The sequence below is a fragment of the Musa acuminata genome, chromosome BXJ1-3 (genome assembly GCF_036884655.1).
Source record: "Musa acuminata AAA Group cultivar baxijiao chromosome BXJ1-3, Cavendish_Baxijiao_AAA, whole genome shotgun sequence".
Classification (NCBI taxonomy): Eukaryota; Viridiplantae; Streptophyta; class Magnoliopsida; order Zingiberales; family Musaceae; genus Musa; species Musa acuminata.
In genome coordinates this window covers 5,227,588-5,254,281 of record NC_088329.1, presented here as the reverse complement: position 1 = coordinate 5,254,281, position 26,694 = coordinate 5,227,588, and the positions used below count along the sequence as shown (strand labels likewise).

The 26,694-nt window shown below is 38.6% G+C and overlaps 3 protein-coding genes across 3 annotated transcripts; 2 read left to right on the top strand and 1 right to left on the bottom strand.

Moving 5' to 3' along the window:
• On the top strand, positions 1–5,160 carry LOC135618549 (protein Brevis radix-like 1). Its single transcript, XM_065119499.1, has 5 exons — positions 1–316; positions 410–828; positions 2,964–3,090; positions 3,204–3,640; positions 4,659–5,160. The coding sequence occupies exons 1-5, from the start codon at positions 176–178 to the stop codon at positions 4,735–4,737; spliced, it is 1,203 nt and encodes a 400-aa protein (XP_064975571.1). The 5' UTR covers positions 1–175; the 3' UTR covers positions 4,738–5,160.
• Positions 5,161–5,918: 758 nt separating this feature from the next.
• LOC135618544 (GBF-interacting protein 1-like) lies at positions 5,919–17,882 on the top strand. Its single transcript, XM_065119490.1, has 10 exons — positions 5,919–6,297; positions 8,361–8,404; positions 9,035–9,161; positions 11,622–11,733; positions 12,865–13,463; positions 15,136–15,472; positions 15,716–15,983; positions 16,185–16,277; positions 16,563–17,030; positions 17,408–17,882. Exons 1-10 carry the CDS (start codon positions 6,123–6,125, stop codon positions 17,756–17,758), a joined length of 2,574 nt encoding a protein of 857 aa, XP_064975562.1. The 5' UTR covers positions 5,919–6,122; the 3' UTR covers positions 17,759–17,882.
• A 6,763-nt stretch (positions 17,883–24,645) lies between these two features.
• On the bottom strand, positions 24,646–26,083 carry LOC135636751 (uncharacterized). The gene has a single exon (XM_065148753.1). It carries the CDS (start codon positions 25,746–25,748, stop codon positions 24,813–24,815), a length of 936 nt encoding a protein of 311 aa, XP_065004825.1. The 5' UTR covers positions 25,749–26,083; the 3' UTR covers positions 24,646–24,812.
• Between the last annotated feature and the right edge of the window lie 611 nt (positions 26,084–26,694).

Here is a 26,694-nt window from a genome sequence, read left to right as displayed (position 1 = left end):
TCTGAAACCTTCTGGGCTTATTTATCTTCTCAAGCAAAGCCGCCGTTGACGACCTTGCGGTGTCTTAGAAGGCCACCGAGAACCTTCATCCTCTGTTTCGCGCATTCCGATCCCCCCCTCCCTTCCTACATTACTCGCGTTTTGCAGTCTCGGTAGCTCCGTCCGCTTCGTGAAGATGCTAACGTGCATCGCCTGCTCGAAGCAGCTCGGCGGCGGGGGAGGCGGTGGATCGCCGTTCCATGAACCCGATGAGGATGAAGCTGCCGGTGCCGGCACTCCCGGCACCCGCCAGGCCATCAAAGCCCTCACGTCCCAGGTCACGGATCGCTTGATCTCGGTTTCTTTTTTAGGTTTTGCTCGAATTGTTTCCACCGATGTGATGTAAACTCTGTTTATTTACTCGGATCAGATTAAGGACATGGCGTTGAAGGCGTCGGGGGCGTACCGGCACTGCAAGCCGTGCGCCGGGGCGGCCGCGGGGGAACGCCGCCGTCACCTCCATCACCACGGGAGCTACGCGGACTCGGAGGCGGCGTCGGGGTCGGATCGGTTCCACTACGCGTACCGGCGGGCCGGAGGGAGTGCGGCGTCCACGCCGCGAGCGACGGCGGCGGCGATGGGTCGGGAGCTGGAGGCGCGGCTCAAGGCGCTTTCCAGTGGCGAGAGGACGCCGTCGGTGAGCGGTCGGACGGAGGCCTCGTCGGCTTTCCTGGAGGACGGTGAGGAGGAGGAGCCCAAGGAATGGGTGGCCCAGGTGGAGCCTGGGGTTCTGATCACCTTCTTCTCACTCCCCCAGGGTGGCAACGACCTCAAGAGGATCCGGTTCAGGTACTCCGCTTCCCTTCGCACCTCGTTGTTTCGCGTGGATCTCGGCTACCGTGGGACCCGGGAGTGCGGTAACCGCCTCCATCCCCGACGGGCGGAGATCTAGTAGTTACCTCCTGCAAACTACTCCGCTTTTCCGCTACTCCCAGAGTAGCAAGGAACGGAATAAGATTCCATGAGCCGAATCAATTAGATAGCTTCTAAACCGGTGTTTTCTATGAGATCGAAGGCTTTTCACAAACGATCTACTTTTCAAATTAACTTTCCTGCAAATTTTATGAACCAATTCCACGGAAAGAGCAAAACGGGGATTTTAATCTCATGTATTTCTTCCGTTTGAGTCTCGTGTGCAAATTGGAGTCTTCTGTTCGGTGATCTTTCGACATTCGACTACTCTTTTTGCACAAGAAAAAGATGGGAATGTGAGGGTACGGGAAGTAGTAATAATAATGATAATGCTAATAAGAGAGTCGGAGGAGATTGGATTCCGGTTGGAATGCTTTCCCGGGGGTCAACCAGGTCCTGGTCTCGAGGCTGTGCCTTGCGGTTCCAAATTTGTTCTTTAGCTCGTTTTGTCTCGTAAATTAGTGGCGAGGGCCTGGCTTCACGCGCCGAGGGCAATCTATAATGACGACAAAAGACCCACCACCACCGCCTTCGGGGCGCGAGAAGAAAAGAACTAAAAACTCGGATCGGAACGAAAAAGCAAACAAGTGGGTCACATTTTTTTCTCTTTTTTTTTTTCGCTTTTGTTTATGATCCAAAGGCGTTTCTTTTGGGCTGATAGGGGCCCACCGTGGTTAATTTGCCTTTCAATGGAGCTGTCGCTCAGCTCTGCGGGCATTATTTAAGGCTTAGAGTGAATTCTGTAGGCTGTGACAGCCAGTTGAGCTTTCTTAATGAGCTGGAGATTCCTCGTGACCTTGAAGCTGTTCATGGGTCAGTCACATGCACGCCGCGTGTGGGTCTCCCGTGCCCCAGCAACATCATCGTGATCTCCACTCAGTTCCCCATTGTACCGGCTTAAATAAACTGTAGCGGAGCAGGTCAGGCGAAGGCTTTATGCTAACTCTGGATTTGGATCCGCTCGTATGTCTGCTTTAGATTTGGTTTACGGAAGAACATAGTACAGTCAGATGTTTGGTTATCTAATTTGTCTCAACTTGAAAAAGTAGGATACGGGAGGATCCCCAAACAGCAACCAACTTTTGTGTCTTGTGATGCATATGTCGTATGCATGGAAACAAATGAAAAACCTGCAAATTCTTCAATTTCAAATGTAGATGTTTGAAAGGCTGCATTCCATCTAACAGAAAGTATGATTAATTAGGAGTACACGAGCACACCGTAATCAGTATAGTTTGGATCAAGTCTTCGATGAATTAATCATGAAGCAGATGCCGAGTTTTGTTCATGAGGGCTAGCGCATCTGTGAAGTGATTCAGGGTTCAGAAGTTTAGAATTCATTCATCTGAAAAGATCATTACAACATAGTTTTGATCACATTGGTTAAGCTGATACATGCGAGTGCTATCACTGTGTAGGTTATTTCCTTTTATTATTAGATGATTCAGCGGTCAGTACAGATTAGGCTGCACGGTGTGCCTTGTACATGACACTTCTTTGTTTTTTTTTTTTGGAAAAGGAAAAAATATTACTTAAAGAGCTGATTGATCAGCAGCATAAAACATCAAAGGGGAAAGCTGTGGTCTACCAGAATGAGCTAAAGAATTGCTTACAAAATTGCTCGACTGAGGAAATGCGAGTAATGCACGTGACATGGAGGAATGTGTGTTACACTTCTTTGTTGCTTATCTAACCTTCTCTGCATTTGCAGCTAGTTGTAGTATTGAGGGACATTGTTCAGTCACACTGCAATATGAACTTAAATTATCTGATAGGCTTTCTAGCTAACCTACCGATAACACTAATGTTTTTCCTTTTGTCATTTACAATTCAACCTACTTGAAGTGCTGGGTACTATCAAGATATGCCTAATTGCTTATCGTCTTATTTGGTCATAATTGAGATCTTGATATCTAATTCTTTATAGTTAATTACTAGTTCATAATTAAATTTGTTTTCATTAGTTTTATACATGCTTGTAATGCAATCCTTGTGGTCTATGACTATCGTAGCCGGCAGATGTTCAACAAGTGGCAAGCCCAGAGGTGGTGGGCTGAAAACTATGACAAGGTCATGGAACTCTACAATGTCCAAAGATTAAATCGGCAGGCCATGCCTCTTCCCAAGTCTGAGGATGAGGTGAAAGAAGACTGCCTGATATCAATACTTTCCAGTTATTATTGTGCAGAATATCCATCATGGTCATGTTTCCTTTAGGCCTTTTTTCATTGCTGCTTGAATAATTTTGCCAGAGCTCAAAGGATGACAGCCCAGTGACACCACCACTGACCAAAGAGCGTCTCCCTGGCAATGTTCTCAGGCCACTGATGGGTGGTGGTGGTGGGATGGGGTATTCCTCATCAGATTCTCTCGAGCAACATCCAAGCTACAGAGGCCATGGCCATCACCACCCACACCACGCACGCCATTATTATGACTCTGGAGGCCTCACTTCAACTCCAAAGTTATCTAGCATCAGTGGGGCAAAAACAGAAACGTCATCGATGGATGCTTCATTGAGGACAAGCTCATCACCTGAGGAGGTGGACCAATCTGGAGAGCTTTCCGCGTCAATTAGCAATGCTAGTGATCTAGAGAGGGAATGGGTGGAAGAAGATGAACCTGGCGTCTACATCACGATTCGTGAATTACCCGGAGGAATCAGGGAACTCCGCCGTGTGCGATTCAGGTTAGTCTCACTTCTCTTTATTCATCTTCTTTCAGCTGCATGTTCCCTTTCAATACCAGATCTTTGAATGCTAGTTTTACAATGTTGTAATTGGTTACAAGATACGATTGTCAAACATGAGTACAGGTTGCAACTTCTGTTGCATTAAACAGTTTCTGAACAACTTGTGAGACTAGGCATGTTCGTGTGACATTGCACTTAGTTAATTGTTGGAACGACTGAAGCATTGAACTCAACTTAAGTGTGCTGCAATTTTAATGAGAGCTTTGCGCAACTTTAGAAATTTCATGTGCAACATGTTAATAAGTAGGTAACTTTCTAGCTTTTCAGATTTAGCTTCACGTAATAACAGATTGTAAAAACCTCACATCTTACTGTGCCCATCTCTGATAAACTAACTTCTTAATTGATCTGTTTAATCTGCTGATAGTCGAGAGTTCCAACGAAAAGTGAACATTCTTGATTCTTATCTAAATTGGAGCAATTTTGATAGATTAAAAATTATTTGTAACTTCAAATGAACACTAAATCCGTCTGATTCAATCAAGTTTAGGATGATTATTTTACTTTTCATGTTTCTTTGCCAGAGTATTCCTTTTCTTTTCCAGGCCAATCCATGGATGAATTTACTTGCTTTCAACTAAATTCTTAGCCTTTTACACTATGGGAAGATCCGTGGTGGTAATCTTAGAGTCATCTTTGAATTCAGCACTTTTTTTTAGCTCCTTAGCGACTGTCTTGTTGATTCATGACACTTACTGATGGGTTCTGACAAACAGATTCAGTTTATGACCATAAACTTGGGATTTAGTTGCTATTCGATTCTTTCAGTATGGCCTTGTCTACTTGCTGCTTGGTCAATGATGTGCTGGGTGACTCGTTCACCTTTGTTAGATATAATACTAGAGGTTGACTCTAGTTTGATGACATTTTGTTTTTGGAAATTGAAATCCCTTCCAGTTGTGTGATTCTATTCCATTACTTGATTCTGCTTTTCATGCCCTCATTTGTCTGGCAGCCGGGAGAGGTTTGGAGAGATGCATGCAAGGTTGTGGTGGGAGGAGAACCGTGCCAGGATACAAGAGCAGTATCTTTGATGCGGAAGCAAGCAAACATGCATCATTGCACCAGCTGTTTCTATGGGACGATCAATGCTACCTGCGTGTTTGTGTCTTCTTCATGCACTTTGCTCCAAAGCAAGAACCCCCTTTCTTTGTCTCAGCACGAACTAACAACGCGTTGCTTTCCTCCAGTTTCCAGAAAGCCTGTGGCGCACTAACATATCACTGCTTACAGAACGCATCAGCTTCACGCCACTGTTGCCTTGGTTCCTTTCGGTCTCACCCTTTGTAAGAACGTGCTACATTGCAGTCGTGTGACTAATGACATATGAGTGAGGGATATAAGCGAGTGTACACTTTGGACTAATTTGTCAAGAAGCAGATGTCGATATTGATGGTTGATGTCTTTGTAGAAGACCCATATCTTAGTGTTGTTAACATGTTCTCCGTTCTTGCATAGTTTTCGCTGTTAGACTCATGTGGGTTTATATTCTGTAGCATTATAAATTCGATGAAGAGATCTTCCCACGTCATAAATATTCTGTCACGGTTTCGTCTTACGAGATAATTAATTTTATTGAACTTGAATCATTGATCCAAAATATTTAAGTTGAGATTACCACTAATACATCCGATCAAACTTAGTTCAAATAACTCAATCCATAAAAAGGAAAATTACATTTGATGATACTAAAATATGATTCTTATGAGTATGATGCATTACACTTGCAAGTATTTAAAAGACTTCTTTCTTTTTTCGTGTTTAACGAAATTTTGACATAATATTTCCAAAAAAAAAAGAAATTCAGAACTCCAATACGACCAAAACACTTGTTTTTTCCTCAATAATATATATATTCTCCGCCGGTCAGTTCGTACCCGTGCTTCCTACCTTTCCTGTGATTGAAACGGTGGGTCCCATGCGGGTTCCCACTCTCTTAAGGCGAGGGGGGAGACGGCGGAAAGTAATAAAAGCGACTTGAACCGGCAGGACGTTTGGTGCCGTTAATTGTCAGCGTTTTGTGCGCATGATTATGCTAACGCCGTCTGTGGAGACCCAACGTTGCAAGACCGAACCGTGGTCTTGCAACGTTGGGTCTCCACAGACGGCGTTAGCATAATCATGCGCACAAAACGCTGACAATTAACGGCACCAAACGTCGGACCGACCTCGACTTCTTCTTCTCTTCCCTCCTTCCCAAAAATATCCCCACCAACTTCAACTAATTGCGACGACTCCGCAATTTCTAGGGCTTCAACTCTCTTTCGCTTCCAAAACCCTCGTTTCCCCAGAACGCTGTCTTTCTCTCCCCCAAATCCAATCTCTCTCTCGATTGAGGTCCTTTGACCTATTACCTTTGCTAGGATTTCGCTGCCGCGTCCGCCGTGCTTGGCTTCCCACTCCGCCAATCTCGACAGAGATGGTCATGGGCTCGGGTGTCGACGGCGGAGGTCAGGTTGTCCCCTTGCGCATCCAGAAGACCATCCAATCCATCAAAGAGATCGTCGGGAACCACTCCGACGCCGATATCTACGCCGTGCTCAAGGAGACCAACATGGATCCCAACGAAACCGCTCAGAAATTGCTCAACCAAGGTCGCCCTTTATCCCGCATTCATTTCGCTCTGCTTCTAATTTGCGACGCTTGTGGTTTGTGAAATTGATTTGATCGTTGCACATTATATTGCTTATTGGTTGTTGCTTTTATCTGGTGCATCTTTGGAGTGATCTCATGACATTCGAACTGCTGTAAATGTTGTCTACAAACCATTTGTTCTTTAGGAGTCGTCAGATATGGGTAAACTCGGTTATTCATGCGCTCGGTGCGCTACAGGGAAGTGCGTGTTCAGTAACTGTTCATCTTGTTTGATTGTGTTCATGAGTTTGCATTTACTGCTTTTATTATGAAAAAGATTAAAATATAAATTTACTTGTTCCTTTGTATTCTGTTGATGCAGGAAGACGAAGAATGAGTTCTTAACTTGTATAGGGTTCCAAAAGTATACGATTTTTTCTGTTAGTTTGGAGAGGGGGTCGTAGAGGGAGCTTGTCAAAAGTTTGAAGAGAAACTAGATTGTTAGATTGTTGATTCCATTTGATTTTGAGTACTTTATGCTCAAATGAATTATTTGAGTCATCTTGATTCTTAGATCTTAACATGTGGTTATGGATGATAAGTAATGAGGTTATTCTACTTGTAGAATAAGTAGTGAGGTTATGCATGTTGAACCAATTGCTGGCAAGAGAACAATAGGAGTGGAATAAATGAATTTTTTTTTGTAGTTGCTCTTTTGGTCATTTTCGTCATCTGTTGGCATTAGCAATATATGAACTTATTGGGTGTTTCAAGAAAGATGTTTATCAATTGATTGTATTGGTAAGGGTAATGTCTTTGTTGGAATAATGGCGACTAGATGGTACATCTTACAGGATCTAGAGTACAATGTTTCATGATGTCCCAACTACTTGGGGTTGGCTACGTGGTTCTTCTCCTTCCAGCACTGTTGAACTAAAAGCAGTACTATATTATTTACAAATAAAATTTTCTAGGTTTCCCTTTTTTCTCTTCTTGTGCCGGTCCTTTGTATATGCCAGTCCTAAATTACACACCTTATTTAACCAAACGATCTTCATATCTCCTTTGTATATGCCAGTTTTAGAAGATTCAGGTATAAGAAGGAACTTTTTGCTCTGCCACCATAATAGAACTGACTGAAGTTACAATAATACAGTTAAAGAATATGGGTGATAAGTATGAAAAAGGTAAGTTTTTTTAGTAGAGCTATTATTTCCCAAGGGGAGATTAAAGAAGAGTATTGCTTATTAGTATGGGATTATTTTTAAGAATAATTATAGTGTGTAGATTTCATTTATGCTAATGATAATTTACCCTAGATCACCACTTGTTTTAAAAAGAATGGAGCACATTGAGGCAGATGTCTATTTGAGTTTGAAGTGTAAGACTTACCCTTATAATATGTAAAATTTCTTGTATGACCCTATAAAGTTGCAAATGTCATGGTCACCTTTATTATTTCCAAATTTTTTTGGACTTACCCATCTTTTTGTTATGTGCTGACACTTTGCAAAAATTTGATAAGGGTATTTATGCAGTTTACTTTAGAAGGGTTTTTGTTATACTTTTTTGGGAGTCTTGACAGTTTGTAAACATTAATAGGATATCTATTGTTTTTGCAACTTTGTGAGGAAACTTATTAATATATAAGTGGAGTGGCATGTATTAACTGTGCCTTGATTTAACTGGGGGCCATGGCAAGAAATTTATCTAACTTAACATAGACAGTCTGGAGACCAGCCTCTTGTTGTTCTGGTAGATGTATGTTATTCCTGTCGTAAAAAGTTAAAAGAGTTACACAAATGGCATATTGATGTAACATTAGTAATTGAATAAGCTTGGGCATTGGCTGCTCAAACTGGTTCAATTGGAAATTTCCACTGATACATTTTTGTTCCTTACAAGGCTGTTGAGTTGAGATGAAAATTGTCATGGACCATCATCGAATATCTCCATTCTTGGCCCTGAAGAAGAAAATGATATTGATGATGTCTGTTTGATGTTTGTGCTATTAGTATTTGTTAATTTCACTTTTTATTCTCCAATCTGGCTTAAGCATATTGTTTCTCTTTGTACCTTACAGATCCATTTCATGAGGTAAAAAGGAAAAGGGACAGGAAGAAAGAGGTATTCTATGCTTACATAAACTATCTTGTATCTAGATTGACATTTATGCTTTTTGTTCCATTTCCCAGTGTAATCTACTGCTTTTAACATTTTTCTTGTCATATTAAAAAAATAATTTGACCATGCACACAATTATTAGATTTGCCAACATTTTCTTTTGCACAGAATTGTTTTGAAATAGCTCAAGCTTTTAGGCAGTCTTTCGTATTTAAAGCTTTATAACCTCTACCGAAGATTTTGTTTTAATGGTGATTTTGACTTAAGGATGATATGCTTTTAGAATAAGGTAATTATGCTAATTTCTCCATGAAGAGGAAAGGTAATGACTATACTCTTGAAACTGTGGTGCTTGATTTTGCGTGTCCAATCCCTTTTTCTACCCTCTTCCCACCGATTGAATGTAACACGTCACTGAAAACCCTCAATTTGGAGTAGTGTCATGTACAAAGCTTTTTATGTTTGAACCCTTTTTTTAGGACACTGAATCAAGATCCAAATGGTCTGTTCTGTGATCATATGACTCTTTTTAGTTGTTTGGCTTCATGTGCATATGGCATAGATTGGAATTTCTTTGTCGATCTTTGTATATTTATATGTTTTTACTTATTAGGACATTTGTCATGACCTCAGCCTACAGGTTACAGGGGCTTAGCTGATACAAGAAGGCATGTGGAACCTAATGTACAGTGGGCGAAACCTCTTACATCATGGGATCAAAATATGCACAAAGGAGATTATACTCGAAATTCAGTTCCTAGTAATCCAACATCTCAGTTTCTCAGCTTCCGTATTTAGTTCTGTAACACTTAGGAAGATGAATTTTCTTATAAAAATTCTCCTAGTAATGTTTTATCATTGTGATAGTTTTAGGGCATATTGGTCTTTTCTTCATCCTATTTGCTTTTTGATTTTTCGAGTGGTGATACTGTGTAACATATGGGATACTGGAATCCTGAAACTGAAAAGTCTAGAACAGTATCATATTTAGGTGGTATCATTATAGGTTTATTTCACAAATTATCAGGGTTCTACCGGGTTTCTCTTTTGTTCCATGTTTCATTAAGGGTGAGCCTTCGCACCACAGGAAATCTGTTTCTGTGTAATTTGATACATTTGAGTGATGAAAATAGGCTCTTCACATGTAGGGAAAAGGTTTTAGACAGACGATCCTCCTCAGACCTGACATTGGTAGGAGCCTTGTGTATTAATCTGTTTGTTTATTTACTATCTGATCTCTTTCTATCACATAATATACTAATGGTAACTCTTTTTCCAGCACCACCTTGTTTGTAAGAATGTCTTTTAGTCTCTATTAGATTCTCTTATTCTACTACTTTAAGTGCATTTCTGTGTTATTCTGGAAGGAATGAGTTTCTGAGCCTGTCAAGTTTTCTTGCTAAGATAATCCAAAAAAAAAGTGCAGCTGAATGCATGAGGCTCCTATCAATGCGTATTCTTTTTTAACGTGTAATCTTTTTTTCCTTTTTCAACATGGCATTTAACCTATTCCATTCTCTAGACTCAGTCAGGATGTGTTTTGATAGTTACCACTCATCTTATGTGTTCAGCTGCTGACCAACTGCCTTCCAGCATTTGTAATTGCTTTTGCTTATGTTTCTTTTTTTCACTTGTTTATGCTTGGAAGTAAATTAGAAGAGCCTCCAACAGATTCTTTGGTCCTCTTTTTGTCAGATAATTTTCACATATTTTCCTGTGCATGCAAATTATTTCATAAATTAGTTTCTCATTTGTCTGTAATTTGAACTTGGTCTTCAAGCCTGTGGCACATGGTGTACGTCTAATCTACATCATGGATGTATAGAGAAAAGAAACCTACATGGACATAAGATAATTTCAAATCTTTAAGAGTCAAGGATTTGAGATAAATGTTCCATGTCGTTATCATGCCATTTGGAGTGGATTAAATTTAATTTTATTATGTAATTCGAAAGATTTTTTTACTTTAGCCAACCTAAATTCAATCTTTTTTTATTAGGGATTACAAACCCAAACCAGTGCTTCCCTTCTTTACGGATGAGAAGTAGCACCGAAGATCGAAAGTAGAATTATTGCTGTTATTGATACTTCAGGAGAGGATTACATGACTTTATTTTGTTAGGTTACTATTGCCCCAATCATTATCCACGTAGAATGATGAGTAAGCCACTTTTCCCCTCAAAGGAAGACCCTTATAAGTTTTTTGGTTTGGCCAGCTCTGCTGTTATATAACAATGGGTTGTTGCCTGCTGATGGAGTCCTAATAAGGCTCTGACTAGGCTTTTTGTCCCAAGAGTTATAGTGGCTCTTAACCACCTGTCTTTGAGAGTCTCTCGGCTTCCTGTTTAATTTGTGAGAAACCCCTCTATTCTTCTGGCTGTGCTAGGAATCATGAATTCAGACCTTCTGCGAACCACATTGGATTGAATAGCTCTATTTCAGTTAGGGTTTATGCTTAAGATTGGACTTCTGCTGCTTCTGCTCTTGTTGTGACTCTGCCTCCGCCACCTCTTCTTATGGTGAATCTTTCTCTCTGCTGCTGTAGGGACTTAGATTATGCCTCTTGCATCACAACAGTTCTCTGATTTGTTTTGTTATTTTTCTACATCCTTAAATTACACTATGCTTATGAGTTATGACCTAGTCAAATTATCACGAATCTTGATTTCATTTGGGAGTCCAAGGATAAAAAGCATTTAACTTTGCCAGGGTTCAAAATCTAAAAAATAGCACATCATCAGTATATGTTCTATTCGAAACTTTATTATGCTTCAAGTATCTTGTTTAAGTGGTTGTTGCTACTCCTGGCTGAAAGTGAGCATGAAATTTTATATAACATCTTTTTTTGCATATTCTTGGTTCTGATTTTCTTTTTTTTAGTTCCAAACTGAATAATCTTTGGAAATTCAAAGGGTAAGGGCCATAAGGCTTGACATCACAGTATGGTTGCCTTTTTGTGACCATGTTGATTAGGGCTCAAGAGTCACAAAAATGGTCTCTTTGCTTGTAAGCATAAGGTGGTGTACATGGAACTCACCTTGGCAAGAATCTGGTGCGCTAGGTCACTCTTTTCAATATTTTGGAAATGCAGTTGTTCATGTTCTGCAAAGATCTATTTATTCTGTATTATTGTTAGCGACCTATGTTTTTACTTAGATAAATTCTTTTAAAACATGTGTACACCTAGTTTAGGTGCAATAAATTATGTTCAAACATGCAGGAATCAGCAGACAATTTCGTATTGTGAGAGACAACAGAGTAAATCAAAATGCAAAAGAGGATGTCAAGCAAGAAACACTTCATCAAACTTCTTCATACATTCATGAGAAGAGGTGTGCTTATCTTATTTTTTGCTATTGTTCAGAATTGATTATCTTTACTTCATCATCTGAGAGTATTGCTATCATCAGTGGCACGGTCATCTGTCATATTATTTTATTAGATTGGTTGAAAGATCTCCGGAGATGCAATAAAGTTAAATGACACATTTTTAGGCTTATGGTGATTAGTAAATATAGAAAACAAATGTTGCCAAAGATGGTCATAAGTCAGTATCAGAAAGATTGGGGGAAAAATGTAGGTGGTTAAATGCATCAATATTTGAATTTGAGAAATTATTTCAGCAATTGAGAGAATCGGCTGGAGTGATCTGGGGTGTCAAGAGTGAAATGCTGTCATGACAATCTTGGATAAGACATCAGAAGCCATGGCTTTCTAAAGCAGACTAATTATCGGTGCCATAAAATAAGATGAAAGGATTTTTGTACTGCCAATGCAAGGAGCTTCTTGGTCCAGTGACGTGAGCTTCTTGGATTCTGTTTTTTTTCTATTTTTCTATCGTAGGTTTATGAGGATTTCTAGGTCCTATAATCCAAGTTGCTCAATAGATATTTCCTCTCTTGAAGATATAGTAGCTTATGGGCACTAGTTCCACGGAATCATATGGGCCTGACTTTATTCTGATCTGACTGTTGATTGGAAAGCATCAAATTTGATTCGGCCCTATTCTCTGATGATCAATAATAGTGTGAATGAATTGTTATATGTCGAGATTAACATTAAAAATGTCCTCTTATTTGGAGAGTTCTTACAGCACTCACTATTTTGTGTCCAGGAAGTCATCAAACTGTGGTTATATTGGTCTAATTTATTCTCTTTGATCTTGTTATGACTTCTGCTTCTTCACTATGCATGATGTTCGAAGTTTATGCTTCCATGTCTGCTTTAGATTCATAAATCATGCTTCATTACTGATTAAATTATTTACTATGTTTTCTATGTAGCTTGTTAGGTTAGTGCTGTAATTATATGAAATTTGGATTTGTTCTTAAGTATATTTGCTGCAATCAGGCCAGTGGTTATTCCATGCATTCACAATGTGTTCATCTTGTGTGTAATTATTTTTATTAGAAAGAAGCGTTGATCTCTTCATGCACATCCTCATTTGTTGTTTCTCACTGTAGCACTGCCCGAGATCCATCTGATGAAGAGCTGTCTGTAGCCTCAAATTTAGACGGATACTTGCTATCAGCAGATTCAAGCAAGTTTACTGATGTATCTCATAATGCCAAAGATGCAGGCCCAAGTGGCAGTCAGAGACCATTTCTGCATGAAGATGCAAAGGCAACTGTCTCTTCATCAAAAGCACAGGATTTACAAAATAGTTCTCATGCTCATTCTAAAGTGGCATCAGGCAATTCTATTATAGGTGTGTACTCTTCATCTCTAGACCCAGTTCATGTACCGTCTGCTGACTCCAGATCAGCTGGAATAGTTGGGGCTATTCGGCGTGACATAGGAGCTGTTGGTGCTCAGAGACGGTCTTCTGATCGTCGGGTTTCTCAGTCATCAGTTTCTAATCTCTCTTCAAATCCTCCATTGGGAAAAGATGTTTCTCCACAGACAGAACCATCTGGTCATCTAAATGCCACATCTAAGAGCAATCATCTAAACCAAGGATCTGCCCTGGTGCGTAATTTGCCTAGCACATCCATGAGCAGATCAGTTCTGAGTGGCCAACACAATAGCAAGCAGCACCAACAGTTTATGGGTAATCAGAAAGGTACATGCTTCGTGATCAGGATGAATCCAATTGTTCATTGATATCACCTTGCTGAAGCCTTTATCTTCATGAAGTGCATGTACTGGTTAATCTTTCTAGTTTTTATTAATTTTTCTCTATATCTGTAGTCTTGTAGAATTTATTAATTTTTCTCCATATTTGTAGTCTTGTAGAATTGTTATTATGTTATACACTTCTATGTTCTATTATGGTTGGGAATAATACCATGCTATCACTGATGCTTCTTTATTTTTGTGGTATTGGTGAATACACCTATTGAATGTTGTTTTATGTTTGTGCAATCCTAAATAATCATTATCTTTGTGGTAAGTGAATATATGGTAGTGTCCAAATATCCTGTTAAGTGTTAACATCGATCTTGTTTTTGCATGCATATTACATGTGTGTTGAAAGTAAATAGTGTACAGCATTCGTAAATGTTATGCCATCAACTACCATGTGGTATTGGCCTCAACGAGAAATCTTAAAATATGTCTAAATTGGTTTTTCCTTTAATTTTTAAGATTATTCAGTGTTTTGAAATGCAATCTATGTGGATACATATGCAATTGCAGATGCATATGCAGTCATTTGCTGTATCTGTAGGACTTGTTGCCCCAATATATGGCTGACTGCAGATGTGGGCTTTGCTAATGAAGTCCACATGGACATGTATATGCTACTGCATATACAGCCACATAAAATCAACTGCATATACAACAACGAATGCAGTTGGTGGTTATGTTGACCATTTTGATGTATTTCTTATTTGAATAGATATTATTATTTTAGAGAATATTTTCACAAATGTCATAAGTTGTCGCATGACAACATTTCTAATATTTCTACTTCAATTTCCTATATTGTCCAAGGAGAAGGAAAAGATGAAAGAAATTAAAGCTTCCCTCTATTGAATATTTAATCTCATCATCTTGCAAGGGAAAGACTATTTGTCAAATATATCCTTGGAAATGAAGATTATTCTGCATATTATATTTGCAAATATATCTTCTTTGAAGAAAGATGTAGCAGATGGTTTATCATATCATAATTGTAATATTTTCTTATGTCTGTATTTGCATTTTCTTCTTCTATTTGGGGTTTATAGAAGAGGAAAATGATTTGTAATTGGTACATTGAAGGAATCGATGACTGAATGAGTTCTTTTCTCATATTATATGTAAATGGTTTAAAACATTCCTTTTTCTTGATGGTATGCAAAATATATGGAGGTGTGAGGTCTTTCAACGTTTTTCCATTATTTATTATTATTATTATTATTTTCTTACTTTCTTTTTCTCTTCCCTGCATTCTCAACAAAACAAAAAAAAAAGAAAAAAATGACATCCTTGTCATGAACTCATCCTACATCAGCGGTTCGCATATGCATAAAAGCATGATCATCATATAGGATGGATGGATCAAAGATTGTTTGCTCTCTTTTCTCCTGGAAACTGTTTAGTTGTGACTTTGATGGATTCATGGAGTATCATTTGGGAGATATGCATCTCTGCTTGGATGTCTTAAAAGTTCTTTTGATAACTACAAAAGTTAATTTGATTGTTGATAAGTTGTTTAAACTACTAATTTATAATTTTATATTTTATTAGTTGGCGCATACGAAGATAACATAGTATTACTTTTATCATCACTTTAAATATTCTCTTTGCAGCCATGCAGACCAACATGGAATGGAAGCCAAAATCTACTCAGAAACCCAATATTGCCATACCAGGTGTGGTTGTATCTGATTCAGTCTCTCCATCTTCTGCTGATAATTTGTGTATCACCAAGCTGGTAGATGCTACTGAACTGTCTGAGAAATTGTCAAAAGCTAGTATATCAGAAAATCAACATGTGATCATACCTCAACATCTTCAAGTGCCAGAGTCGGAGCGTACATGCTTGACTTTTGGCAGTTTTGAGGCAGGTTTTGACTCAAAAGGAATTATAACTGCTAATCAACAATCTCAAAGTTCAGATGAGTTCACTGATGAACCTTCAGTAAGGTGCTACTACCTCTTCATCATCTTCCCTGTCATATTTTTATGAAATTTTTTTTCAAACAAATTAATACTTATTCTAGATTCATCATTTGTTTTTTTACTGCAAGCCATTTCTGAACAGATAGGAAACTGAATTTCTCATTTATTAATATTAGATCTGAATCTTATATCTTGAGATTTAGATATGATTATTTTTTTTTCAATTCAAGGTAGGAAGAATTTTCTCATTAGGTTTGGTTATTGTAGTGCATCAGCTTCAGTTCCAGTTGTCTCCACCGCGGATGTCTTTGCTGCTGGCCATAAGGATACTTTGGTAGTCCAAGGTAGAACCCCTCAATCTGACTACCCTGCAGTGGTTTCAGAGTCTGAGGAACTACCAACTGCAACTGATGATTCGCAAAGTTCTCAAAATATTGGTAGTTATGCAGATATTGGGTTGGTCCAAAGTAGCAGTCCTCCTTACAGTTCAAAAGAACAGCAGTTGCAAAATCCACAAAGCTTGTCGAGCTTCTCGGTGAGTCGAAACGTACATGCACACTGAAACTCAGGATTCAGACTGCTTTTGTCTTAAATTGGGAACTTGAGGCTAGTCATGTGATAGAAGTCCTAGATATTTGAGTAAACTTTTGATCTTCTGGTTGACAAATGTTGGTGAATTTTTAACCTGCTCTTATTAATGACTCCTAATAACAACTGCATTGTTCATTTGAAACAGGCATATGACAACCAAAATGGTTATGATGTCCCATTTTTTAGAACTGTGTTGGAAGACAATGTACATACACAAGACTTAACTTCGGCATCTGAGGTGTCTTCTCTTTCCAGCATTATCTTGCTCTTTGTGCAAGTTTATTGCTTATATTAATCTCTACTACTTACAAGACCTGATATGTTTTATTAGTAGCAACAGTTTATTCAGGAAAAACATTTTGGTATGTAAGGCTTAGTCATTCAAGAAAGAATACATGATAGGTTCTCAAAGATGCCCTTTTTAGCAATTAATTATGTGGATGAAGTATATTGCCCTTATCCAAGGTTTACTTGTTTTTGCTCAAATTTAATTCTGCCTGTATTCTGTATCTTTTTGGTGCAGGCCCTGAACTCACTTGCTTCCAGCTTCAGCCCTTTATCCTCCAATGGTATCACACAACAGCAACAACTAGCTCATCAGCCTCAGCAGTCACTTCCGCAGATGTATCCACAAGTTCACATCCCACATTATCCAAATTTTGTACCTTATCGTCACATGTTTTCTCCAGTTTATGTCCCACCGATTGCATTGCCGAACTACTCTAGCAATCCTGCATATCCTCACCCCTCAAATGGGAACAACTATCTTATGATGCCAGGCGGAAGCTCGCAGATACCTGCTGCCAGTATGAAGTATGCAGCTGCACAGTATAAACCAGTACCTGGTGGTAGCCCTACAGCATATGCAAGCTACAATAATTCAGCTGGATTCACCATTAGTCCCCCTGGTGCTGTTGGCAGTACAGCAGGCCCTGATGACATCACTAGAATCAAGTATAAAGACCACGGTCTCTATATGCCAAATCAACAGGTTATTGGCTTTGCTCTTAACATTTTTCATCTAACTGATTTAGCAAAGAGTAGGACACCATAATGTAGTTTAATTTATTTTGTTGCACCAGCTGAAATCACCTCTTATTTTTTGAGATAGGTGTCTGCATGTTATATTTTCCTAACACCAAATTATTATGGAGGGTGACACAGGATGTCTATTGCCTTAGTCTCTGAAAATCTCTGTACCAATTTTTATACCCTGAATTCATGTTTAGTTCTGTGTCACCGATGGATGCTAAAACTTCAGGCTCAAAATAGTTAAAGAGGAACCGCAACCATTTCATAATATGGTTGTGCTCAGTTCTTTATTATATTTTTGTTTTATAATAACAAGTTGTTGTATGTGTTTTATAGGCGGAGACATCGGACATCTGGATTCAGACACAAAGAGAGCATCCAAGCTTGCAGTCAGCACCATATTACAACTTATCAGGGCAAGCACCACATGCAGCATTTTTGCCCGCACATGCTGGTCATGGTTCTTTCGGTCCCGCAGCACAGATTTCACATGTGCAGTACCCTGGTTTGTACCATCCCAGTCAACCAGCCTCCATGGCGTCCCCACATCAGTTGGTACATCATAATGTGGCACCAGCCATCGGTGGAGGTGTTGGGGTTGGGGTGGCGGCGCCGGGGCCAGGGCCACAGGTTGGAACCTATCAGCAGCCCCAGGTTGGTCACCTAAACTGGACGGCCAACTTTTGATGATGCATCGTTTGTCTGGGTTAGGGAATAGTGTTGCGTATGCAAAAGTGCCATATTGTAGTTTGTTATTGGACGCACGTTTTTCCTTTGGTGAAATGACTAGTTAAAGTCTATTTTAAGTTAATTGTCTTCTGCTTTCTTTTCTTGATAGAATCTGAGGCCTTAAAAATAGGCTCAAACCAATTGTGGGTAAAGTGAATCAGCTACATAGGAAAAGATAGAATTCTGGAAATGGTGGTGTTTGGAAGAAAGAAAATGAAAGTGAGGTTTCCTTGGATGCAACGTTGGTTTCCTGTAGTGACGACATGTATTAGCAGTGAATATTGATTGTTGCGTTCCTGGGAATTGGTTGATAAATATGATCATAGATGCCAATTGACGAAGTTAGATTAAGTTCCAAATTCAGAAATTCTTTCGATCATTTCTCCTGGTGGGGCATTGATTAAAGAACATGCCATGATGTGAAGACACAATTAGGGGAGATTTTACATGCCTTAGGATTATGTGGATTCTTGATGATGATGATGATGATGATGATGATGATGTTAATCCCATGAGAGACTAGGTTAGGCCTATAGCTTGAGCTTTAGCATTTTAGATAAATCGTTTTAAGATCAACAAAATTAATGAAGAGTTGACCTTCTGCATTTTGTCGGATAAGATTAGAAAACAAAGCTAGAGAGCACATTACTCCACCTTCGTGTCTTCAAGCCCTTCTTCTTCTTCTTCTTCGTCGAGCTATAGCGATTGATGGACAACACCATCTACGTTGATGTCTGTTTTGGTGGCGGGGACGTCACACGTGTCACCACTCCATCCGCCACCAAATCATCATCATCATCGTTCTTATGCCGTCTTTCGTCACAAGCATGCCCATGCTTGAACCGATAGGTAAAGAACATTTGATGGAGGATAAGTTATTATTATTATTAGTAAGGATTTCATATTTAATTTATCTAAAAAATCTTCATTAATTAATTTTTATTGACATCCTTGTTGTAAATCTCAATTTTATTCTTTATTTCAATCATTTTTTTAAATTTTTTTTTAAATTGATTCACCTAAGTTAACTAGTTCGTGTCCCCCTACTCAGTTAACTAGTTCGTGTCCCCCTACTCCTCCTCTACATGCTTTTTGAAATGAGAGATGGCAGAAGTGCAGCGACGTAGAAGAGGGAAGAAGGAAAAAAAGAAAAAAAAAAAAAAAAAGGGGGGGGGGGGAGGGGAAAGAAGAAGATCAATTCCGACTAGTCTGATTCTACCTTGATTGTTATCCTCTCGGTTTTCAATATGCCCATACATTTACCTTGATTGTTATCTTTGCCTCTACCTCTTCTTTTGAGTATAAAGCTTGCTCAGAGTATGTATATTTATTGATTCTTTATTCATAGATTATCAAAGAATCCATCAGTTCATCGATATCTATCTCCTCAACATCTTTGGACTGATCAACCAAACACATTACTTGCTCAAATTTAGATATTAATGATTTAATTTTTTTTCATAATTTCAACGTCACTAATCTTTTTACTATTGGGTTTTTATCTAGTTTGTAATGGCAAAAGTAAGAAAAAAAAAATGATCTGAGATAGATTAAGTTTGATTCATCTTCAAACTTTTCAACTTTGATTTTAGTGCTTATACATATCTCTTCATCTTAGTCATGCCTTGATAAATCTTTTGAAAGATGGATCAAGTATCATGTGAAGTTTAAGCAGTGTAGATCTTTTCTGGATAAAAATTTCCTCATCTTTCTTTATGTGACATCTCAATTAGACATTTTGATTTGAGGTGCATGAATCTTCTTCTTTTTTACTAAACTTTGTAAGACCTTTATCAATAATATCTAAATTATCTTGATAATTAAAAAATATCTTCATCTAGATACTTCAATGGTCATTGTTCTTATTAGTGAATCAAGAAATTTGATGTTGAATTATATTATTGAAGAAAGCTATAATCTTCTTATTAATATTATTATGAGCACTACTTCAAGAATTCTTCTCTCTATAGTTTTTTTTTTCTCAAATTTTCTCTCTCTATCTAAGAGTAGGTTTCTTTCTCTAAACAACATTATTTTCCTCTCTATAATGTAGTTTCTATTTCTAAATATCCTATTTCTTTCTCTAAAAAGCGTTGTTTCTCTCAATAAATCTTTTTCTCTTTTTAATAGGATTTAGATAAGTCTTTGATACCAAGTTAGAAAATTAAAAAGGCTCTAATATCATATTAAAGATCAAAAAGCTTTGATACCATGTTGAAAAATCTGATGTTGAATATTAAAAAATATAAAAGAGCTACTTCAAGACTTCCGACTCCAATTATAATATAAACATATCAAATCAAAATCTTATAATAAGAACATATCCAAGTATTTGACTAAAATTCCTTAACCAAAATCTTATCAAATCATAAAATTTGACTTATATTTCAATACATAGTAAATAAACAATAACATAATTTTAAGGGTTTGATTTAGGCTTGACCCACGTATACTAAGTGTTGAATCTCGGATTTTGATGATGAAATCAATTGTAATTTGTTTGATCTAATCGATATGTTGAGAAAAGTATACAGGATTAACTACGATAGTAGTAAACATAAAGTAAGTGTTGTGCCGGAGTCAATATTGAGATCACGTTGGGAATTCGAGAGTTCGTCGGAAGTTCTGCCAGAACCAACCGAGAAGTCCAGGAGCTTACCAAAGAAGCTCATCGGAACTTATCAAGAAGATCGTCGTAAAGTCCAAGAGCTTATCGGGAGTCCGCCGGAGCATTACCGAGAGTTCGTTGGATGTTCACCGGAAGAGCAATTGACGCACTGGAACAAGAAGAGCTGTGATCATATCTTAATTATCATAATTAGAGTATAAATTAAGTTAGGATTGAGAGATAATCCCACTAACTTAATTAGGGGCCAATTGGGCTCTTAACAGAGCTGATTTGGGCCGGATTGAACAGCCCAACCAGCCCTTGAAAATATGTCCGGCGGTGGCACCGCCTAGAAGACCCAATCTCCCAGGTGGTTTGGGCGGTGGTACCATCGACAGTTATTACTAACAGCGGTGGTACCGCCAGAGCTCGATCTCTGAGCTCTGTCAAACGATGGTACTGCCCAGATGGAGCGGTAGTACCATCCAATGTCAGGTGCCAGACGGTGGTATTGCCCAATAATAGCGGTGGTACCGTCAGGACCTTGGAAATCCGGGATTATATACTTTTTAGCTTCATTTTTGAAGCCATTGGGGCATATAAAAACTTCACCCTTTTCTGCATGAAAGGGTACGAAAGCATTGAGATAATCTTGAGTTGTTTGGATCTAAAGGTGTTGTAACAAGTGTTAGAGTCTTCCTTCTCCCTTTCTAAGTTTTGAGATCATTCAAGAGAGGTGTGAGACTTGTAAAGGTTCTCTCCTAAACCCGTGAAAAGGAGAAAGTACTGTAAAAGGTGGTTGGTCTTCACCTATTGAATAAAGGTCTTTAGTGGACGCCAGTGACCTTGTCGGATGAGGAATCCGAAAGTGAATGTATGTCACATATATCGAACCACTCTAATTACTTTGAGCAATTTACTTTTATAGCAAACTGCCTCTCATCGTTACTGTGTTTTTACTACGCTTACGTCTCACATACGTTTTCAAGTAAATACATTCCGAGATCGGTTTTAATCGTACGAAGATTTTACGAAATTAACGCTTTTTATTTGTGCAATTTACATTACCGTAAATCTCCTTAATCTTCTCTTACACTTTTACGAAAAGCTTTCAAGTTCAAATTCTCTCTTAAACGAATTGAATCAAACTATTTTCGTTAGAATCGGTTTTAATCGAAACAAAGTCTTTCGAATTCGGAAAGTTTTCCGCTATACTAATTCACCCCCTCCCTCTTAGTGACGCTCTTGATCCTAACACTAAGTGCATATAATAAAAAGACCTTAATAATGATAATAATTGAATCCATTACGATGTTAGGCTACCGATCTTTCTAAGGCTAAAAACCAATTATACTGTAGCAGATACAAGAAATGATGAAGTGAGCACTATTCATTAGTTTAAAATTAGACCGTATGTGTTTACTTAATTTCAACAAAACACTTAAAATAATTTGAGATGTCTCTATAAAAACTTAAAGTATACTTAAGAGACTCGATTATTCTGCTGAAGATATCAACCACAAATTTTAAGTAGTTTCAACATACCGTTCGAGTATTCCTTGTTGAATATATCAACCTAATAAATATTAAGTAAAGGCAACCTATTATATATATATACATACATATATATATATATATATATATATATATATATATATATATATATATATATATACATATATATATATATATATACATATATATATATATATATATATATATATATATGTATATATATATATATGTATATATATATATATGTATATATATATATGTATATATATATATATGTATATATATATATGTATATATATATATGTATATATGTATATGTATATATATATATGTATATATGTATATATATATATATATATATGTATGTATATATATATATATATGTATATATATATATATGTATGTATATATGTATGTATATATATATGTATGTATATATATATGTATATATATATGTATGTATATATATATGTATATATATATATATGTATATATGTATATATGTATATATGTATATATATATATACATGTATATGTATATATGTATATATACATGTATATGTATATATGTATATATGTATATATGTATATATACATGTATATATATATATACATGTATATATGTATATATACATGTATATATATATATATATATACATGTATATATATATATATACATGTATATATATATATATATATATATATATATATATATATATATATATATATATATATATATATATATATATATATACATACATATATATATATACATATTTATATATGTAATAACGAAAACCTTGACCAATCTCGTTGTGGGAATGCTATACGAAGTCATTTTCGTTGCTTAAGATCTTACATTGCAATCCACAAGGGATAGCTTGTCTCAAGACAAAAGCTTAGCTAAGAATTCTGCTTGAAGCTAAGTTCATGATAGTTTTAGTGTTATATTCATGCATCGTCATCAGCATCATCATTCAAACTGTTGATGGAGAATGACATGATTGCAATCAAAGTAACATTGAGTTCCAAATTGGGCCAGACCACAAGATGCTGACAGCCACATCGACAGTACAGGTGCATGCACTTCACTGTTATCAAGTGAAATGACACCACTATTTGAGCATCTGCAGGTCACACAGGTATCTCGCGTGTCATAAATACATGTCCAGGTTGCTCCAGCTCAGTTAGAATGGACCAATATGTTTGATTCCATGTGGATCATATTCCGTATGCCATATAGCAATTCCCAAATATACTAATATGATTTAAGAAATATTAGTAGATTTTGCACCCTTAAGCGTTCATGAGATCATTAAAACAGGTTGAACTCTCCAGTCGAGTTGAGAGTCTGATTGCAGCCAAAGTATGGCTTGTTTAGCAAGCAATTTTGAGCTCACAGAAATGCCTGAAACGCTTCCCTTCTTCTTTCTTAGGCAGAATGGCATGCTAACGTACACGAGGAAGTCTTTGACTAGGAAATACTAACCTTCTCTAGAATGAGACTAGCAAAGAATAGATGTTATATTCTTATTGGAGTTCAACCATCCGCTTGTTTCCCTTCTCCGAGAAGAAACCTGGGAAAAGGCTGCTTTCCAAAATACCATGTGATGACCCCATTTTCAGAGTCCAAAATCAACCATATTCTTTGCAGCCGTTCTATCTCTTTGGTTGCATGAAAGGTCAGCAAGCAATTTCTGACACATCCTGTAATCTAAATTGTGGATCATATTGTGCACAGATTCTTAGATGACTGCATGAGCTGACCTCTTAGTTTGATCATATGTAGTTAACAGGACAATCATTTGGGTCAAATGATACTACTCCTTTGCACTAAGCTCTATGTTTTAATATATAGGATTGTTTAGGACAAGACATCTCATATTTCGTCAAAGAAACATATCGATGTGAATTGTGATGAAAATAATAGAAGATAAGAATAATTATCGAAGAAACTTTATTGAAGAAGTGAAAAAGCTTAAATACATTAACATGTCCCTCTCCTATTTATACATATTAGGAGGAACGATTTTGAATAGAGAGATTTCTTCATATAGTTGGAGAAATCTTATCTTCTATCATGCCCCCGCAAGATGGTGCTCCTGTCAAGGATACCAATCTTGGATCGATGTAAAGAATGGTTTACGAGCGAGAAGCTTCGTGAGTATAGCAAGAGCAGATCGTTGCTGCTGCTACGATTACTATTGCTGTGAGGGCACAGGTGTTCCTTTTGTTCCCCTTATGTCCGTCATTCATTCTCCTTAAGTCCGTCGACTGTTGGTAGATCAACGAAGACTATCACGGTGAGGAAGATGAGGATTGACCGCGGAGCCTCTTAGAAATTTGATTGCAGCGGCATTGGTCGTTGGACGAAGGCAAGGGCGAAGCTTTGCTTTTCTCAACGACTTTGATCGCTGGCCGAAGGCAAGAGCGAAGCTTCACTTTTCTCACTGCTCTGATACCATAATGAAAATAATAGAATATAAGAATAATTATTGAAGAAGAGGATTTTCTTCGACAGAATAAAAAAATTTTCTCGACAAAATAGAGAAATCTTATCCTCTATCAAATAAAAAGTGTTACGGGCTTTAAATAAGCATTTTGTGCTAAATGTTGACTTCGGGAGTTTTCTTTTAACCCACAGCCTCATCTGCAGGTGCTAATGAAAACTCCAAGCAATACGGATTTATGACAGATGATGAAAGACAAGAATGTGGAACGATTTGTACAACAAGTTTACAAGTATGTATTCCAAATCAAAGTTGGCTTCGCCAAAGATCTGCTCCACTTCACAAAGCATGCATCAACACAGAGACAGATGGAATAGGCTCAGATGTCCTGTGCCATTAAACAAAGTGAAAAGCACACCTGACCCATGGGACCCTTCTCTTACTTTTCCAGTTCGATGGCCCTTAACGTTTGCCCCTTATGACCAAGACTCTCAGAGTCTATCATCTTCTTATGGCACTCCAAGTCCTCCTCATCCTCCTCTCCAACTGCGTCCTCCACCAAAGGTATGTACTGCGGCTCCTCAGGGTATGTTTTGATCAGGAACAAGTAGAGCAACATGGAGAGTACCGCCATGGCAGCCAGGCACCAGCTGAATTGTAGGTTAACCAGTGACTTGGCGCGCTCGAGCGCCTCGTCGCTGCGGCAACGGACGACGTAGTGCCCCACCTCCATGTTCATGAAGCACCCCTTGGGGATCAAGCTCGGCGTCCACAGCACGTAGCCCATGATGATGAACCAGACCCCCTGGAACGCGATGCTCGCCGACCGCACGAAGCTCACCAGGAAGCTCCGCGGCCGCCCGATGCCGATGAGCGTGGTCGCCAGCGACACGACGATGACCAGCTGCAGCAGCCAGTGGTACTGGCCCTCCACGCCCATGTGGTCAGCCGAGTGGAGGTGGAACATGAGGAGCTGCTGGCTGAAGGCGACCGCGCCGAGCAGCTGCGTCAGCGAGTCGCGGTTCCTCAGCTTCGCGCGGTCCAACGCCACGGCGAAGGCGGCGTAGATCAAGAAGGTGAGGGAGATGGAGGCGTGCTCGAAGTTGTGGAGATGGTTGGACGGGATGGTCCCGTCGGCGTCGAAAGGCTGGTGGGCTTCGGGGCCAATGAACAGCTCCATGGAGATGGAAGCGACGCTCCCAAACATGATAAGCGTCAGTTCGAGATGCCTCCCGAGGAGAGGAGAGGGAAACCATGGCGGGGCGACGTAGGAGTTGGGGTTGATGGAGTAGAGCCTGATATGGTTAACGAGGTGCCACAGCCCAATCACCAGGAACCCAAACCCTGGCGCAACATGACCTACTAAGGTGCCCATGACCAACAAATCCAAGGACCCTTTACGCTGCAACTCTCTCTTTCCCCCTTTGTATTAGCCGACGGTAAGGGAGATAACAATGGTAGAGAGAAGGAGACAAAAAAAAGGGAAGAGGATGAGATGTCCACTGGCCGCAGGGGAGCTCTTGTGGGGGCTTTTAAAGGTGGGGAAAAGATGCAGCGTACGCTACCCAAGTGCGCTCCAGACAAATCTAACGATGCGAAAGGGTTCGACCCCTCGCTGTTGACCCACCATGAAGAGAGTAACAGCTGACGTGGGAGCAGTCCTTGTCTTCGGGCCTTCTGGAAACGGTGGAAGAAGAACAGTTGACTCTCTACGCTTCCACGGCAATTTCTACATTATTTATGTGAATGAGAATTAGATTCCGATCGTAAGTACGAAGTTACACAGCCAATTCATACATTACATTTCATCGGGAAGTAGTCCATTAGTTGTCGTGATTGTGATGTAAAACGTGACGTCGTTAGCGGCGTGTTTCCATGAGCGCACCCAGATTGCCGTATGTTTGACACTTGCCCGCCCAGACGTGGCAGTCTTTAGATTCGTGACTTTGACCAGGCCTGGCCGTTCTGTTTGATTCGGAACCGAACCGGGGTGCTTCGGTTCCACCCCAAATCAAAACCGCCGGTTTTGTATTCGATTTAACCCAAAAAAAAATAAAAAATAAAATATTTCTATAAATGATAAATCTGTCCATCTGATAGTTAAGTAAACAACTAATTTAATGGATATTTTAAAAAAATAAAAAAATTATTATTATTATAGTTCGAAACCAGATTTAGAACCATTGGTTCCCCCATCGAAATCAAAATCGGTTCGATTCCGATTCCATTTGCGATCGAATCGAAATCGTAACTCGTTTGTAAGCTTGTGCGTAAGATAATATGCATCTCTATAGCGTTTTATATGTCGTATATGTAAATGT